Source organism: Ascaphus truei, chromosome 4 (assembly GCF_040206685.1).
Source record: "Ascaphus truei isolate aAscTru1 chromosome 4, aAscTru1.hap1, whole genome shotgun sequence".
NCBI classification, from domain to species: domain Eukaryota; kingdom Metazoa; phylum Chordata; class Amphibia; order Anura; family Ascaphidae; genus Ascaphus; species Ascaphus truei.
This window is the reverse complement of record NC_134486.1, coordinates 316,124,626-316,142,549: the sequence shown is the minus strand read 5'-3', so window position 1 is coordinate 316,142,549 and position 17,924 is coordinate 316,124,626. Positions and strand designations below refer to the sequence as shown.

Genomic DNA, 17,924 nt, shown 5'->3' with positions numbered 1-17,924 from the left:
CGTTAGCGAAACGTCCATACTTGATGACATCACAGGGAGAGAGAGTACTATCATGGTAACTCCGGTTACCACTCACTAGTCCCACTGAGACGCGCTTACAAGCACGCGATTTGATCCTTGGTTTTAAGTTTTGTTTTGTTCAATGCAGTGGGGAGTAGCATGAGGTTATATGGTTCCGTTTTTTGGAGAAAAGGAATAAGGGAGAGATGGCAGTGAGTCAGAGTCGTAACGGATCAAGGAAGCAATTGGTAAGTTTTATTTTGCAAAAGCGTGATGGGGGCTGGTCGGTGGCCTCAGTAAAGAGGTTGGTGTCAGGTTTTCCCTTTTTCTTTAGATTGTTAGGGTTGAAGGGTTTGTCCAAAGATTTCCTGGTATGTTGAGTGGTAGTGAAAGGAGGCCAGAAGGGTGGATGATATGGTGCCAATGTCGGTTGATTGGTGGTGTGCTCAGATAGTTTTGAAGCAAAGTATTTGCTGCTGATTTCTCTTTAGCATTTTTTGGAGACTTTGGGGATTTTGTCAGTGCATCCAAGAGAATGGAAGGGGGATTAAAGAGCGAGCATGTGTTTTTGCGTGAAGTGCAAGTGAGTTTTCTGATAAGGCAGTGGAAAATGAGCCAGAAGGGAAAAGGAAGGTGGGTGTCACTGGATTAATTATTTGCCTAGTGAGGTTAGTGTTTTTTGGGGTTTGTTAAGGTCAACCATAGGGGGCCCTTGTTGTTCCATGAAGAGCGTGAATCCCTGGATATGTGGGGACTCCTATGTCCACTGGGCATCACGAAAGTGGAAAGGAGGCCTGGGGAAAGCAATTGGGTTTCAGAGGGGATCTTGTTCATTTGTTTTTCTTTGGTAAAAGGGGTATGAGAGTGTTGCATCATTTGCCTGAAGTTTGTTTTATGGGTTGCCAAAGGTTACTGTATAGTGTTGCATGTGGGGATAATGATCTAACAGAAGTTCAGCCATTGAATTTGATGCAAAGGAAAGTGGTTCAGGTGTTGTTAATCCATCCTTGGTTTTGTTGGAAATTGCTCCTTGGGTAGTGTGAGGAGGGACAAGAGATATTAGGCCAATTGAGCATTCTAGAAGAAAGGTGAATAAGGCAATGGCCTATATTGTGATGGAACTAGGGGTCTTGCTTTGAGACATGTGGATCTTGAAGGTAGTAACTTAGGCCTCTTCAGAAGGGATGGGGTCTATATGTCATGTATAGGAAATTATATTTTCAATTTCAGTCTGCAGACGGACCCTGAGAAGGCATTTGGTGGCAGTTGCAAGGGCAGTTTATGTCGGTTAAATGCCCTTGCTGGTAGCAGGAAGGTGTTAGAGGGGAAGGGACCCTGTCAGGAGCTTGCTCCTTGTGTGGAGGTGTAAGGTACCTCCAGTATTTATTTGGGGTAAAGCAGGGTCATACTTGGGCTGGGGCGGCCAGTATGGGAGTGACCTTCAAGTTGTTGTCTTTGTTTGAACCAACTGGCTTCTGAGCATAAGCCAAACAGTTTTATGGGGGTAATACTTTTTAAGAGGACCCCAAACTACATCCACCAAGGGAAAACAGCTTTCCAAGGAACGACAGTGTCCTTTTTTGACCATGATGGAAGGATGTTCCGGAATCCACTACCTTTCCTTGTGCTTCTTGGTACTTAAGTGCAATATGTTTACAGTCTTTTTTTTTTATTATTGCATATACTATACAGCAGGGGTGTGCAAGGTTTCTTGCATGCACTCCCCTGTCTCCTCTCCCCACTGACTCGCCACCACCCCCCTGCCTGCCCGGCTCTGGCATCAAATGGCGTCGCGGGGTCATGCGACATCAAGCTGCCATGGCAACGTGATGCCACTTGACCCCGCCGGGTTGCCATGGAGACGCATCATTGGAAGGCCAGGTAAGTACAGTTACAGAGGCCTCATGCAATCCCTGGCATTTATTTTAAATGCAAAGGGGAAGCATGGGCTGTAACAGCCATCCCCCCAACCTCCCCAAAAAAATCTCACGCCGCCACTTTGCGCACCCCTGCTATACAGTACATTATTGACAATTCTATCATATCACCTGTCCTTTTCTACTGGGATTTGAATAAAATGGTGGAGCTTAGTAGTAAAACTGCCCCATTTTTGCAGTTGTGAGACATTGATAAATTGCATCCGTTGTGTATTGTTCCTCATTTTACGACTGATAAATTAGAGAAAAAATAAGTTTTTATAAAGCAAATTCACCACAAGCTGCAAACACCTGCAATATATTTAAATCTGAATTACGTTTTCAGACACAATTAACATTATACCAAATAGCATGCCAGGATTTCATCATCACTCAATAATTTTTTTATTTATTTGACAGTTTATTGAAGTTTTCAAAAGCATACAACAGAATAACAAAATATACAGACATTACATATGTTCATATTATAGACATCAAAAATAAGGAAGGGGGGATGAATGAGAGGGTGGGAAGGAAGGGACACCACCACACACTTAAAGTAGAAATAAACCTTGTAACCATAGCATATACAGTACCTTTGAACGTGGTGACAACATCTAGGAACCCGTTTGATTCATTCACAAGGTTTTGGCCGTGCTATCTATTTATCCATGGTTCCCACGTTTTGGGAAGCTACGGACTCTATGTCTGAGAGAGGCTGTCAGTCTTTCCATCAACATCACCTCATCCACTCTAGAAATAACTACCGACCTTGGTGGGGCCATTTGGTTCTTCCAAGCTGCAGCAACAGAGCATCATGCAATCATTCAATGATTTTAATGAGGGGGCAATGAGGATTTGTTGTAAAAAATGATTGATCAATGAAAAGAAGCAGTAAGATAATATATGTTCAGCTCTGGTGAATATTGCATCCGTTTTCATTCCATCACGTAGTCTATAAAATTATCAAAGACATTTCACTGGCATTGATAATAAAGGTAGATAAAATAGAGTTCCAATAATAATCCTTCCATGTAAAACAATACATTTTGTTACCTTTCTCAAACCTCGCTGTACATTAGGCGTTTATTGCAGTAATCTGTGACTCATGAAGCAAACAGGCGCACGGAATCGGACATCTGGCTGTTTTCGGCGACCAAGTCAGGGTTGGCGTTTGGCCGCTGAGGGAGCCCGTGCCGTAGCCGCTCCGCTGCTAGATACTCAGCCGCCGGCCGTTTGGCCAATAAGGTTGATTAAGGGGTTTTAGCGGTTAGGGTGTTAACGATAGGGGTTTAGGGTATTCGGTTAGGTTTTTAAGGTAGGGAATTAGGGTAAGGGGTTAGGTTTTTAGGGTAGGGAATTAGGGTAAGGGGTTAAGGATTTTAGGGTAGGGGGTAGCGTTAGTATTAGGGGTTAAGATTAGGGGGTTTTGGGGTAAGGTTAGGAGCTTACCTTGGCAGCAAGACGGCCGTCAGAAAGAAATCCCTATGGTAAGGTGAGTGGCAGCTAAACGCCACAAGTGACTTGATCGCGGCAAAGCAGCCGCAACAAAATGTCCTACACCAAAGGGCGAATGTCAGTAAAAACCCTATTTCTCCTGCTTTAGGGAGGCGAGATTTCTGGCTGTGACAATAGTGCATGAAATCAGGCAAAAAGAACATGAAATGTCACCGCATGCTTTTTTATGCATAAAGAATTCTTATTGTGTGGTGAAAATGACAAACTTTTACAATGTGCGCATGTCATTTCCCAGTGGGGGGGAGGGGGATGGGTGTGTGCGGGTAAGGGTGTGGGTGTGTGTGTGTTTGTGTGTGTGTATCGAGTACCTTTGCTCTTACAGAAAGACTGAGATTCCGTTCACTTACATAATTCAACATCTGAAAGGCTTTGAGTGCTTGACATCTTGTAGTTTATAGATGTTTTGATGTTTTAATTGTATACTTTTATAAGCACTTAAGATTTTGGTCAAAATAAATGCCTGGTGGATAAAAAATTAAAAAAAACTATTATACCAGCTGTTGTTTAACATGAGCTCACTCCAAGGAAAAAACAGCAAACAATTGAACTCTTTATGCTCTCAGGTTTATGCCAGTTTCCAGAATTATTTGAAGTCATATTTCATCTCACATGTTGCTGGGTTTAGGCACCTGGAATAATGTGAAAGGACTGCAATTGGCAATTCTCCCCCATACTAAGTACCAACCTGGCACAGGTTTCAAAAGTCAAATGTACGCCTCCCTGTTTATGTAATTTACAATATCTCATTATTTGCATGCTTTTTCAGAATTTGACAGAAGCATTTGTACTGTTCCCCAAGAATAAGATTAGGGGGGGGGGGGCTGTTTCCCCTCTGATCTTCACTTATTTTTAAACTCTTTGATATATTGTGCCCACCCAGGAAGTCTTCTTGCCGGAGTGGACGCAAGGTCTGGATGGCTGTAACGCCACAGTTGGGCATATGTTCACTAACACACTGTTAGTTCCCGGGGGTTATTCATTTCTCCTCTCTTTCTCTCCACATCAGTTAAAGATTTATTTTGCTAAGACATATGCAATGTCACGTTATTGGAAGATAATGCAATGTTATGCTACATTATAGGCTAAAGCAGTAAAATTCCAGGCATTATTGAAATCCCTGCTCTCTGATTGGTTAGAATTCCGGGCATTATTCATTCAGTAATGCCCGGAATTTTTGGCAACTTGCCAACTCACCTTTAGAGATGCAGGGGGAGCGCGGCATGTCTGTTCCTCTCCTCTCAATGCACGACAGCACATGCAGGCTGTCTCTCACAGCACATGCAGGCTCTCTCTCTCTCAGCTGCTAGTGCTGTCAGAAGCTGGCGGGTCCCAAATAGTAACTTTGTTACTTGCAACAAAGTAGTATTTCTTCCACCACTTGTATTGTTTCTGCTAAGGTCATTTGTATCTGTTTTTTTTTAGTTTGTAGTTAAAATCACTGCCCCCCCCCCCACTTCTCTTCCCATTCTCCCCTTCACCCACCCCTCCCCTCTTCTTTTTCCTAGTTGCAAGTTTGCAGTCATATCTGCAGCATGTTAATCTGTAGGGCTTTAACGTGATAATGTATTTGTAATACTTATATTTAGATACTTAATTATTTACTCTTAAAATGCATGTGGGACACTGTGGAGTAGATGTTAACATATGAGATGATACATAAATTTGTTGACATAAAATGACTGTATAATGTAACAATTTGAGAGTAACTTAAAAATAAGCAGAATTAACACAAAATTACAGATTCTATGCATCTGAGTTGTGTGCTTTTGTGAAACTGTGTTTTTCCGACAATTATGTCAGCAAAAAAGTTGCAGTTTAAGATTACTCAGATTAGCGATCCAAAGGTCTGTCTAGTGTAAACACCATTCAATATACCTTTACCCCAAAACAATACAAATTTGAGAGATATGAGAAACAGGGAATGATCATATGCTGTACAGTTATGTAAACATAGCAACTCCCCATCATAATTATTATATATTTATATATAATTGAAGAAAGTTCCCATAGGAGTAATAGTAAAATAACAGAAGCAGAGTTCTCACACCTGTTATCCCCCTCCTCCACCCCCCCCCCTTTTTTTGTTTTTCTTTTGCTTGTTTACAAACAGATAACATGTTACAATTTTATTAAGAATATTTTTTTATTCCACGTTTGAAAGTTCTAAATATGCAATGTTTTATTTGATATGAAAAAATTCAATAAAAATTTGAAGTTGGTATAAATATTATATACTGTACATATATCTCTAAATGTCATATTTCATTTCTATGCCATATTTCTGTAGCTATTTCTTTCAGGTCTCATGTCATTGAGTTTTTGTTTTCGTTTTGATCTTTCAAATGAATGAAGTAAAAATAAATAAATTGCGGCTATGGATGCGCAGCCGATCGGGCGGTTTCTTTGGTCCACGGATTTAAAATCGCATCAATGTCAAAAAGGGCGGGTCACGTTTTGCGGATTTTTTAAAATTATTATTACCACCAATGCCCTCTGCAGGTTCTGCAACCCGTGCACAAACTTGTACAATCCACGGATTTGATTCTACAAATCTGTCCACGGGTTGTGTCCAATGACGGAGTTTGATGAATCCACGTGAATTGAAACAAACCAAATCCGTTGGTGGATTTTACACCACAAAATGGATTTTTGGGGGGTAACATCAGCGAAAATCCAGGACATGGATTTGGGCGCATTCGCCCGTCTCTAAATGCAACTGCACACAAGATGTCTTGAGTTTACAGATCTAATAATTCTGGTACTATACAATGTATCAGCTGTGCAAAGGGAACATGAACACCTGTATATTCCCAATTGGGGGATTAACACTCACGTGGATTTTCACAGTTCAAACGCGATTACAGTTTTGCCCTTGGGTTTTTACCACTGAAATTACTGGGGCATCGTGGCTGACCGCGAGTCTTTTTACACTACTGACAAACTGGGTTAAATACTGATAAATATCTCTTTAAAGGGATTTTTTTTTCCCAGAGCAAACTCAGCACAAAGCTCTGCTAACGAAGGAATAGTATTCCCTGTAGAATGTTCTCTGTTGTGAGAATGTAGAAAGGAGAGTGAAATGTGAAATGTGCTAGATAGATGAGTATATGACACTAGAATGCAAGGGAAACATTCCTCTTCATCTTATTCTCTTGTGTAAATACACATAACTTGTAGCAGTTATATATGGCCTCTAACCTCTCTCATGAGCAGTGAAGATAAAAGCCTGCTTCTCAGTTTCTGGTATGCAATGTACTGTATAACTGATGGAAATACGTATGTCAGTGCAAACCCCAAGTATAAGCATTTGTATTCCTTAAAGTATGTTCTACCCTCCTTTCAGTATTGTATAGACATGCAAGTCATTCCTCTAACCCTGTAAGACCTGCAATTCAGTCCAATTCAGTTCCCCTCCTTGTGGAGCATAAGGAATACATGATATAACCTCTCCAATATGGCTATAGCAGAGTTTTTAGGCTCTACTGCACAAAACATGCAGTACTGTCTGCCTACCACCATGCTGTGACTGATTGCATTTTTGAGTGCAGTCCTGGATTTTTACACAAGCATACTGTGCTGCTGGTTTTATTTTGTTATACGTATGTAGCCATCTTCTCCAGTCAAAAGGGTCCACAATCGGTAGTGGTAAATGGCAACACAGTCGTGTTGTATTAACTCTACCACCGGTTCTGCGGAGACTTGTGAAAGACAAGAGAACAAAAAGCATATTGGGCATCGGGGATTTTATATAAAAATAAAATATTACAACAGTAAATGGTGGTCTTTCATACAGGTAACTTTAAACTGCATAACATATCCCTCCCTTTCACATCTGCCTCAGACGAGACGGAGGACTCATTGTTATTTTGCTGAATGGGACAACAGTTCTGTGACTTGCTCCAAAGCACCAGGCATACCTACAAAATATCTTCACAATGTCCCAAACTCCTCTCCAGGGTGTTTCTTAGGGTTGTAAGAAGTCTATATCCCTACAACTTGAGTTTCTGTCTTGACCCTTTAAACTGGGTCAGTGTTCAATATAAACCTGTACGGTAGCACTTTTTAACAAGCACCTTAAGCATTTAGACCTCTGGAAGGACTGAGCTCTTTTCTAGAGAACTCCCAACTCTTCTCTTACTTTTATGCATGAATAATAAAAGTTAAAAGTATACTCCATAATTGTGATCACAGATAGTAACCCTTTGTAGCCCTCAGTTGGATGCTTCACCTACTGTTTGATCTAAAAAAAAATTAAAAAGTTAGAAAATTCAAGAATATTTGATCGAAATGGAAAAACTTGGGAAGTATGCGAATTTAAATAATCTTTGGAATATAGTTTGCATATCCATATTAGCATATATCCCAGGTATTTTAAATCTGTTCAGTTTTGCACACAACCCTCTCATGTGATGCTTAAAGGTGTATTTGGGGAGCTATTCAAGTCACTTGGGACTGCAGTAAAATAGGTCTCCTCTCAATCTCTCTTTTTTCGTCTGGCGAAATTCACAGTTCGATATAAAATGTATTTTTAGACGTAGTCAGGCAAAAGATTTGCACATTACCAATGATTACCTATTGTGCCAGAGTAAATTAATAGAGGAATAAGTCCTTTCTCATGATTGCTGTCACAGGCCCTAAACCATCTAAATCATCATTAACCCATCTTGGATTAGAGCTTGCTATGGCTATAGGAGCAGTGATTGGAGGCACGTGCTTTCGATGAAGCAAACCCTCTGAAAGGTATTGTGGGGAAAAAAACAGTTTTAACATCTTTAGCTGCTACGTTTTTCCTAGAAATAATGAAAAAAAATCTATGTAATCAAGTTAACAAAACTAGAGAAACTGACAGCCATCTAATGATTTCCCCAAGAACCTAGCAAACGAAAGTAGAGAACACAACGTGAAGAAGGAAACAGGAATTTCCATGGAAAGCATTAGTTTTACATACTACATATTTCCTTCACTGCTTTTAAGGTCTTTCTATAACAGACTTGAGCATAACACTATCACCATTGTATTGTTGTCAATACAGTGGCGGTTATATGAAGATTAGCAGTGAAATGGTGGGCTGCGCTGCACCAAAAGGGCACTTGCAATCTATGCTTGGGGTCCAAAGAATAACATCGTGATATTAGCGGATCGCTTAGAAATAATGTACAATTGTATACATTGTACAGTAAAGTATTTAAGACACCAATAATCGTGTTGTAAAGTATTCATAAATACGAAAATTGGGAGCCACGCTTGCATCGCGTTATAAGGGGATTAGTGTTGCAACGAATCGCGTTATAACGGGGTTGAGCTGTATTGTCGTCCTACAAATGTTTTACTTCATTTCCACGCTGGTTTTTTAATCTGTGCACCTTTTCGTCTGTGATCTAGGAAAATGTAATTTAAAAAAAAATATTAGTGATCTCTTTAGACATGACCTGCAAGGCAGGTTTACATAGGAGATGTTACAATGAAGAAGGACTTAACTTGCCTTTGCTTGTTTTTCATATACTGTCGGTCTGAATAGCCACCTTTGTGCTTGGCCAAAGGACCTGCATGTTGGGCATTTAACCCAGAAGCTTGGCTTTCCTTGGAAAGTATGAGCAGCATTCACAGACTGTCCTCTCAGTTATGAAAGACCCCTTGCGTTGCTCACAAAAGGGCTTTTCTGAATAATACAGCTTTGATGCTGTGCAAAAACGAAAAGAAAGCACAGGGCATAGGAAGCTGTAGGTTTCGGATCTGAATGTATTCTTGTTATACTGCGGTGTAGAGATGCAGCTGGGGTGGGTCACACTGGACTGTAGACCTCTATAATTAAGGGGAGGCATATAATTTGCACATGAACAGCTACAGTAAGTTAGTGACCACTCAACCTTGATCTCTACAGCACAAAGACACTCAGACGTAGCAATAAACTTGAAATAATAATGTAGTGAAACATGAAAGTTTAACCACTCCATAGCTACTCAAAGCACTGTCAAACTTTTTATATATATATATATATATATATATATACTGTATATATATATATATATATACTGTATATATATATATATATATATATATATATATATATATATATATATATATATATATATATAAAAGTTTGACAGTGTTTTGAGGTACAGTTCCTCTTAGAACCACAGTGAACTTACGGCAGGAAATTTTAACCTATTAATTTATTACTGCCTTTAGTTTAATTAGCTCCAACTTGGGGCACCATCTTTGAGATGTTGGTCCATGTTGGTCCAATTCCATCAAAAACATGCTATGTTTGAATATTTGAATCAACCTTATTGTACTGCGCTACGGTATATGATGGCATGTTATAATCCTAATATAATCATAATAATAATAATGTCTGAAATTCTTCCCTTCCTCTTTATGTGCTGTAATTACACACATTTATTGCTGGCAGCGTCCTTCGTGCTATATGTAAAACAATACAGTAATAAATCGTATTGCCAGCTTGACTCTGTGACATCAGGAGATTTCGATCCAGTTTTTGTTTTCCAACATTAATATGAGTGCGTTCTAGCCCACGATAATCGTTCAAGATAGTTACAGTGGTACACAACAGAACGCCAGTGTCATTAAATACATTTACAAAGAGGCACTATAACATTAAGGCTTCACTGGTGACACGTGTAGCATTCATAATATAGTTAGGAGTATACATAGACATGAATATAACCAATTCAGGTAATTATTTTATTTTTCAGCAAAAGACACTGAAAACTGAAATTGAGGTTGTTCAATCATATAGGGATCTGTGTATGTTTTGTGGTTTTGTTATTTTTTAGGTCATAATCTAAGTCCATGTTTTAATAAGACTGTGGTTAATGTGGTTAAGTACTTGTTTCCCAACTATAACCCCAGTGCACTGAGGTCCTTGCATGGTCCAAGCCCTTACATTACAGAGGGGAGGAAAAACAAGAACTGATATAAACTTCCCAGAAAACGTGGAGATATCTGACAAACCCTGGCAATCTGTCATTTAGTTAGCAATGGAAAAGAAACCCTAGCAATGACAGAATGCATAAGGATGCCAAGCAGCAAAGAGCACTGCCTCCCAGGTGCAGCAGTGTGAAATCAGTCAGGTGTAGACACCCTCACGTTATTAGGAGGGAACTAAGGACGAAGGGATGGCAGGCAGATGCTAAACAGAGGGGAGCTGCCAAAATCCTAGATTACACACACAGCCACCGCAGTCTGCCTTGTTTTCATCCTCTGCCTACAAGACTGAGCAAAGAGTAGAGCTCGCCCTCTGGCTGTGATGGAGATCAGTGTAACATGCGCATACAGTATACATTCATTCAGCAAGCAAGATCTTCCTACTAGCACTGTGCTTTCTACAGCGTGATATGGTACCTCATGCATCCCCTCCTTCTCTTTCCTATATCCCCAGATCTCTACTCACTGCCTCAGAAGGAAGACCCAGCTTTCTCTTGTTCCACCCACTCTCTCTCAATCTTTGCTTGCTTCTTCCCTCCCTCTCCATGTCCCTCCTCTCTCCTGCATGAGTTGGAGGTGCACAGAGTTCTGCTGCTACCTCCAGCATAGAAGATCATCTATCCCCTAGCTGTTACTAGGAGGTTTGCATCAGTGTGCACCACAAACAGAAAAGGAGGAACAGGGGTTTCCTTGTAGCTCATCCATTCTTCAATAGGTAAGATCATGCAAAGCTCCAAACTTTCTTCTGGGCTCTTCTAGTGAACTGGGATGGGACAGGGGAGCAATGAATGGACCACAATCAGACCTGCTGCAGTATTTTCTCAGTCTATGACATTGATATTAAAAACTGGACTATTTAAACCTGCACCTGATGCTACCCAAAGTGGTGTCTCAAACTCCCAGTGCATGTTACTTGTTAGATGGCATGTGAAATAATAGGGTGGCAGCTGGATGCTGACTGTGAAACTTTCGCATCTGTCATGAACTGTCCACATCATTTTGTGGCTCAATCTCTTAACAAAGCTTAACCAAATAAATCTTTACATAAAGCAGAATTAAGACATATTTGAGCTAAATGGGTATGTATACATAGATATGTATCGCTGATATATAGCCTTAGTGAACTTTCCATATGTAAAAGTAAGTTTGTGTGTGTATTTGTATGGTATATTTGTATGTATGTATATGTGGTTAGTGCACATAACATGTACAGTCTCCATTGTAAGAAACATAGCTGCCTTTAATTAAAGCCATCATATATGTATATGTTTTTGTGCTTATAGCACTATGCATTTTCTTTTTCTTCCCAGCGTTAGGCAATTATCATCCCTTTCCTAAAGCCATGAAATGCAACCTTTTATTGTCAGACAGCGTAGGGCAGAATGGGAATAGGAACTGTAACTATAACGGTGTTCTGTTCAGCAGAAACATTATTTACAGTATATTGGTTCATGGGGTTTTCTTTTTTGTGAACTGGGACAAAATATTTTTTTTATTTTAGAACATGTAACAAAAATATGGTTCACATTATTAAGTCTTCTCTTCACATATTTTGTTGATGGAAATAACTTGTAAACCCACCCTGGAAACAGAGCTACAACATATTACATCCATACAATGTCTCACAGGGGTATTTAACTTCCAAGCCAAGCTGATAAGGACACATGATTTCTTGCCAGAGTGAGAAGTTGAAAATTATGTTGGATCAGCTAGTATATTGGTGGATAGCTCAATTTAATGGACATGTGAGAGTTTGTTTACATTACACCAGTTGCACTGGAATAACCAGGCATCCTTGAGTTACTGTAGAATATGGTCTATGACATACTTGCTATAGCAATGACAAATTACATTATCGCTGTGCTATTTTTGTTCAGACTTCTTTATGTACCTGTCTATTGTTTGCAAGGGTCGAGCTACAGTAAAAGACACCGTGAGATGGCAGAATCTATCCAACTCACACAACCACCATTCAGTTTGTGTGCCAGTAGGACCAAGCTGTTATAACATTACAGTGTCAGATCATATGATATACTGTAGGTCAGGATTAGGAATCACTGGAAAAGCCTGCGCAGGGAAACACGTCACTAACCAGCCGAGTCCTTCACCCAACTCTTTGTTTTTCTAGTCGGTGGCAAAACTTTTATTTTTTTTTAACAGTTCTAAAGCCAACTACTTGAATATATATTTTTAAAAACAGATGTCACCATTATGCATTTCATCCATCAAATGACTGCCAATTTACAGTTAGGTCCAACATCTGACTGTATTGGGGGAAGTATTTGTTCTGGTAGAAGAAATTCGTATTTATCTTTGCTAATTCTGCCATCTACTGGACAAAGTGAAGGTATTGTACATACTGTATGGGTACAGGCACACATTGTATTGCACTAGGAGGAGTTATTCATATAAGATCATCTGTGGAGCTTTCAAGATTGAATATATACTTTTTATTAGGAATTTTTCATACACAGCAGCACATTACAAAGACTTTCAAGGTTCCTATAACTCAGATTTGGTAGTTCTTGACCAAAACAATGAATGTCAATGGGACAATACTGACTTTTGTTCAGACTGACTCAACTGAATTCTATGAAACTGATGATTCTAAAAGCCAATTGGTTACTATTATAACACATTTTAAATGCTTATTATTAATTTCATACATGCTTTATATTTTGTTCTGTATATTTAAATATTATATTGAAAGTAATATTCTAAAAATAAAATCAGTTTGAAAATTCGTGAGAGTTGATATATCTGATAATGGAACAGAAAGAGAAAGTAACACAGAGCAGACTATGCTGGGTTTGCAATACAGTGATAGCACTCTGGCACGTATCACTGTCTACTGCTATTTTTAGGCTTTGCTTCCAAATTAAAGATGTGTTTAACAGCATTTGTTTTTAATTTAGGCCCTAAAGTCTAACTCCGTAAAGCATGAGCAGCAAACAAAGAATAAATACGGCATTGCCAGCCTAGTTCCATGTCATCATGAATCTTTAGACCTACAGTAGCAGAGTTTTTTTTGATGCAGGAAAAGTGTTTAAAAAGTACTGGCTTAGGTGCAGTATTTGATATACAATACTATGAAAGGCAGTAACAGGCTCAATGCTCCATATTCTTACTCCCCACATCACTCATTGATATGTGCAAAATAGGGAAATATCTTAATAAGTTAATAGTAAGAGAAGCGTGTAGTCCTCAAGATTACGGTTTTTCTAGAACTGTTACCCAAGATGTGTAAAATGTGCATTAGCTGTAGTTTTGAAAAAGCTGGTGATTAGGTCTTTGTTTGAATTCTTTACACTCTGTGTATCACTGTTAAGAAAGGTCCACTGATTTAATCTACAGTGCTGAAGAAGTACTGTAGCGCCGACGAGTATTTTAAAACAAATCTGGGGCAATCACCAACAAGACCCAGGTACATGCTGGGTACATGTACATGCTGCAACATTTCAGTGACATTTCTGCAGACAGACTAATGGCCCATCGGATTAACAGCGGGGGTCCCTGGCAGTCCCATTCAAACTGAATTGGACTGCCAGGGACCCCTGCTGTGTTAATCTGATGGTCCATTAGTCTCTGCAGAAATGTCACTGAAAAATTGCAGCATGTACCTGGATCTTGTTGGTGATAGCCCCAGATTTTCCTAGGCAAGTTTAAGGCAAGTTTTAGAATACTCGTCGGCGCACCTGTATGTGTCTTTGTTATAGTCACTTAAAAAATATATCTTTTAGCATTTTATTCTGAGGCATACTTCTTAATCTCCTTTTTCGTTTACTTTTCTAGACCAAGACTCATTGATAAAATGGATCATTTACAACTTGTTCTTCTCCTGTTTTCCATCTTGGTGTCAAACCTTAGCAAAGGAGATGAAGCAAATCAGGATTACACCTGGCACGTAAATAAAATACCCCAGATTGTGAGTTCAAATATTTTCTATCTCCAGACCCCAACGTATGAAGCAGAACCCAAATTAGAGCTGAATGGAACTTGTGGAATTGAATGCCAGAAGATATTGCCACCACCAACACTGGGTGACCTTGAGGACTACCTTTCCTATGAGACTGTGTTTGACAATGGTACACGTACCATGACAAAAGTAAATGTCCAACATTGGCTGCCTGGAAAGGTAAATGAGAACACTGTATCCGTAAAACACACTTTGCGCAGAAAAAGACAGGTGTATGGCACGGACAGTAGGTTCAGTATATCGGACAAGCATTTCATGACTAACTATCCCTTCAGCACTGCAGTGAAACTCTCCTCTGGATGTAGTGGTGTTCTCATTTCTCCCAAGCATGTTTTAACAGCTGCCCATTGCATTCATGATGGCAAGGATTATGTTAAGAGTGCCAAGAAGCTAAGGATTGGATTATTGAAACTCAGATCAAAGAGGGGTGGCAAAAGACGCAAGGGGTCCAAAAGGAATAGAGGAGGTCCTCCCGAGGATATGGATCCTTCAAAGGATAACAAAAAACAGAGGCGAAAATCAGTTCAAAAAAGATCAGCAGCAGAAGAGAAGATAAGCACAGGATCTAGAATAGAACAGGGGTCAGTAAATGGGAAGCCATCCTTCCAGTGGACAAGAGTGAAGGCCACCCATGTTCCAAAAGGCTGGTTCAGGGAAGTAACAGAAGATATGGCCCTTGATTATGACTATGCCGTTCTGGAGTTGAAACGCCCCCACAAAAAGAAGTACATGGAACTTGGAATCAGCCCAGAAGTTGAAAAGATGCCCGGCAGCAGAGTGCACTTCTCAGGATTCGATGAAGATAGACCAGGTCAGTTGGTGTATCGTTTCTGCAGCGTTTCAGAGGAATCAAATGACCTATTCTATCAATATTGCGATGCAGAGCCTGGCTCCAGTGGTTCTGGTGTCTACATCCGTCTTAAGGAGCCAAACAAGAAGAAATGGAAGCGAAAGATAGTTGCAATCTATTCAGGACATCAGTGGGTAGATGTTAATGGGTCACAGCAGGATTATAATGTGGCTGTAAGAATTACTTCACTTAAATACGCCCAGATATGTTTCTGGATACATGGTAACTCTGCCGATTGCACTCAAGGCTGATGAATGATAACTGAATTAATCAACACCTTTGACGTCTGCAGTCCATGAAAAGCTGCATTAAAAAAAATTACTGGAAGAGCAGCAACCCCTATGACAGTAGAAATGTAATGCGCTGGTCACAGATAACAACATGTTGATTAAAATAGTGTCATCATATGTTAATATTAGTTGGACCAGAAACCGATCGCACAATTTAAACAAACTTTTGCCATCTAAAATGAACTATACAAACTAAACATTGAATTTGTTTTCTACAAAAATGTTTATATGAAGACATCCAGCTAACAACCTTTGGGCATACCCATACTTTTCTCAGGGTTTTGCTATCCCATACATCTTGCATAATAAGAGTTGTGCACGTTCATACGTTTATACGCATAGGCACAGCAAAAATGGATACCCATTTACTCTGAGAAACTTTGGCCATCGTTTCTGTTACCATGTCATGTTTTATTCAAGCGTACTTGAATACTTAGTTGATCAAGATGACAAATGTTGTTAAAGCAGATTTTAGAATTGGGTGTTTAATTTAACAAAACAGGTGGAATGAAAAGGCTGCAAACAACTAATGTAACCTAAAGTCATTATTTAGTTAATAGCTATGTGTACAATGTTAACAATAAGAGTGTGATATAACTCTGATCTCAAAGACTTAAGGTGGCTGCCCTTTTGAATGCTTATGTGGTATTGTAATAATGTACTCCGCAGTGGCAGCTTCCTTAGCTCCTATGACTTCAAAGCTCAGTCTGAAAGGCCTCTTGAGAAAAGTGCTCAATTGAGATGTTTCAAAACCAACTGGAAAGGGTGGTACCGTATCTTTCCAACAACCGTTAAAGCAGTTTTTTTATGTTGGGTCTACTTCACTCCTGAAAATGGACTTGCTGCAAATCAAAGTTATGCTTGACCTGCGGCAAGCAAAAAAAATCTTTATTGGAGAATGCAAACAATTAAATAAAACTGCTGATCTCCACTATGCATCAACTTTACGGAAGGCTGTACTGTAGTATAGAGGCCCGAAGCCATGGCACCACTTGCACTGCTCTGTATGTTGGCTCTCTGTTAGATCAATTTTTTTTCTCTCAGAAGGAGCTTTGTTGGTCTGGAGGGTACACAACATAATTATATACTGCAGCAGATTATTTTCAGTAGTGTAGAAATACTTCAGTAAAAGCATGATATGTACAGGGTGGTGGATTTCAATCCCATTCCAAATGCCATTCTTAGACTATGTATTTATATGGTAATTGCTACCTGTTGAATGCTAGGCAGGATCATGTCAACTGTAGGAACATTTGCATCTGCTTCAGCCAGGGTACAGTATGTAAATTTTTTTTTTTTTTTTAACTTTTACTGCAACACTATCATCACTTTAACCTTGTTGCAAACAAAGGATTTCAGGGACCCTTACAATACTATTAACACTCATTTTTATTTTACACAGAAAAGTAATATGCAAAGACGTTGACTCTCCACAATGCTTTCCATTCACCAATACAATTATACTCAGTGGAAGCAAGTAGAGATGTTACTATACTGAAAGGATAGCATGTCCAGATATTACCCACATGAGAAGTTCAAGCATGGGCAGCTGCCCTAGTATTTCTATCTCCATCACTGGCAGCAATGTGCTGGAGACCTTTCTTATAGGGACATGTGTATTTACACCCCTTTGCATTAAACTGGGTATATAAATATAGTTTTGCGCTTTTCCACTCTGCATGACCAAGTAGTAGTTCAGGTAAGCATTATTTCACCCATATGGTTTGTTTTATTCAAAGTTTTATGGTTGTATAATGTAAATGGTGCTAAAACAGGGCACATATAAATCTATACTTATTTTGCATATATATATATATATATAGGAAGAAATGGTCAAGGTGCTAACGGTGTATGACCATTCAATAAGATAAGATTTCAGGTTATTCCATTTTATAATGGGGTTTATTTAATTTGAGGTGTTAATTACCTAAATGATAATATTATAGCAACCAAATACAGTACCTGTACATTCTCACGAGCCTATCAGGAAAAATGCATGACAGTGTCTTTTGTTTAACATTTTTTCATATGCTTCTAAATCATAATATGTACGGTTTGTTATGGTGTTCACAGACATTTTGCATTGCTTTATGTTTAGCCTGCAGTAGGATTATCCCTTAGCATTTGATTACCAAATTATGAAGACATAAGGAGTAGTTTATATGCCAAACTGTCATTTACAAAATCGCAGTGTGCAAATTCTACGCATTTTGCAGCAATTAAAAATAAAATCAAACACAAATGCGACTGAGCTATGGATCATTATTTGTAACTTCAGACTTAATTTATTGTACTTTATTGCAGCCATTAAAATATATATATATAAAAATATTATTTTTTCTTGTTTCTTGAGTTCAGTCTCTGTGCTGTTTTCTCTCCTCTTGCCTATATGTACTGTTTACAATCAGTAACTGCACTCAGTTAAC

General features: G+C 39.2%; 1 protein-coding gene across 1 annotated transcript; it reads left to right on the top strand.

The window, feature by feature from the left end:
- Positions 1-10,675: 10,675 nt before the first annotated feature.
- On the top strand, positions 10,676-17,354 carry PRSS35 (serine protease 35). Its single transcript, XM_075597924.1, has 2 exons — positions 10,676-11,097; positions 14,175-17,354. Exon 2 carries the CDS (start codon positions 14,194-14,196, stop codon positions 15,457-15,459), a length of 1,266 nt encoding a protein of 421 aa, XP_075454039.1. The 5' UTR covers positions 10,676-11,097; positions 14,175-14,193; the 3' UTR covers positions 15,460-17,354.
- The last annotated feature ends 570 nt before the right edge of the window (positions 17,355-17,924 follow it).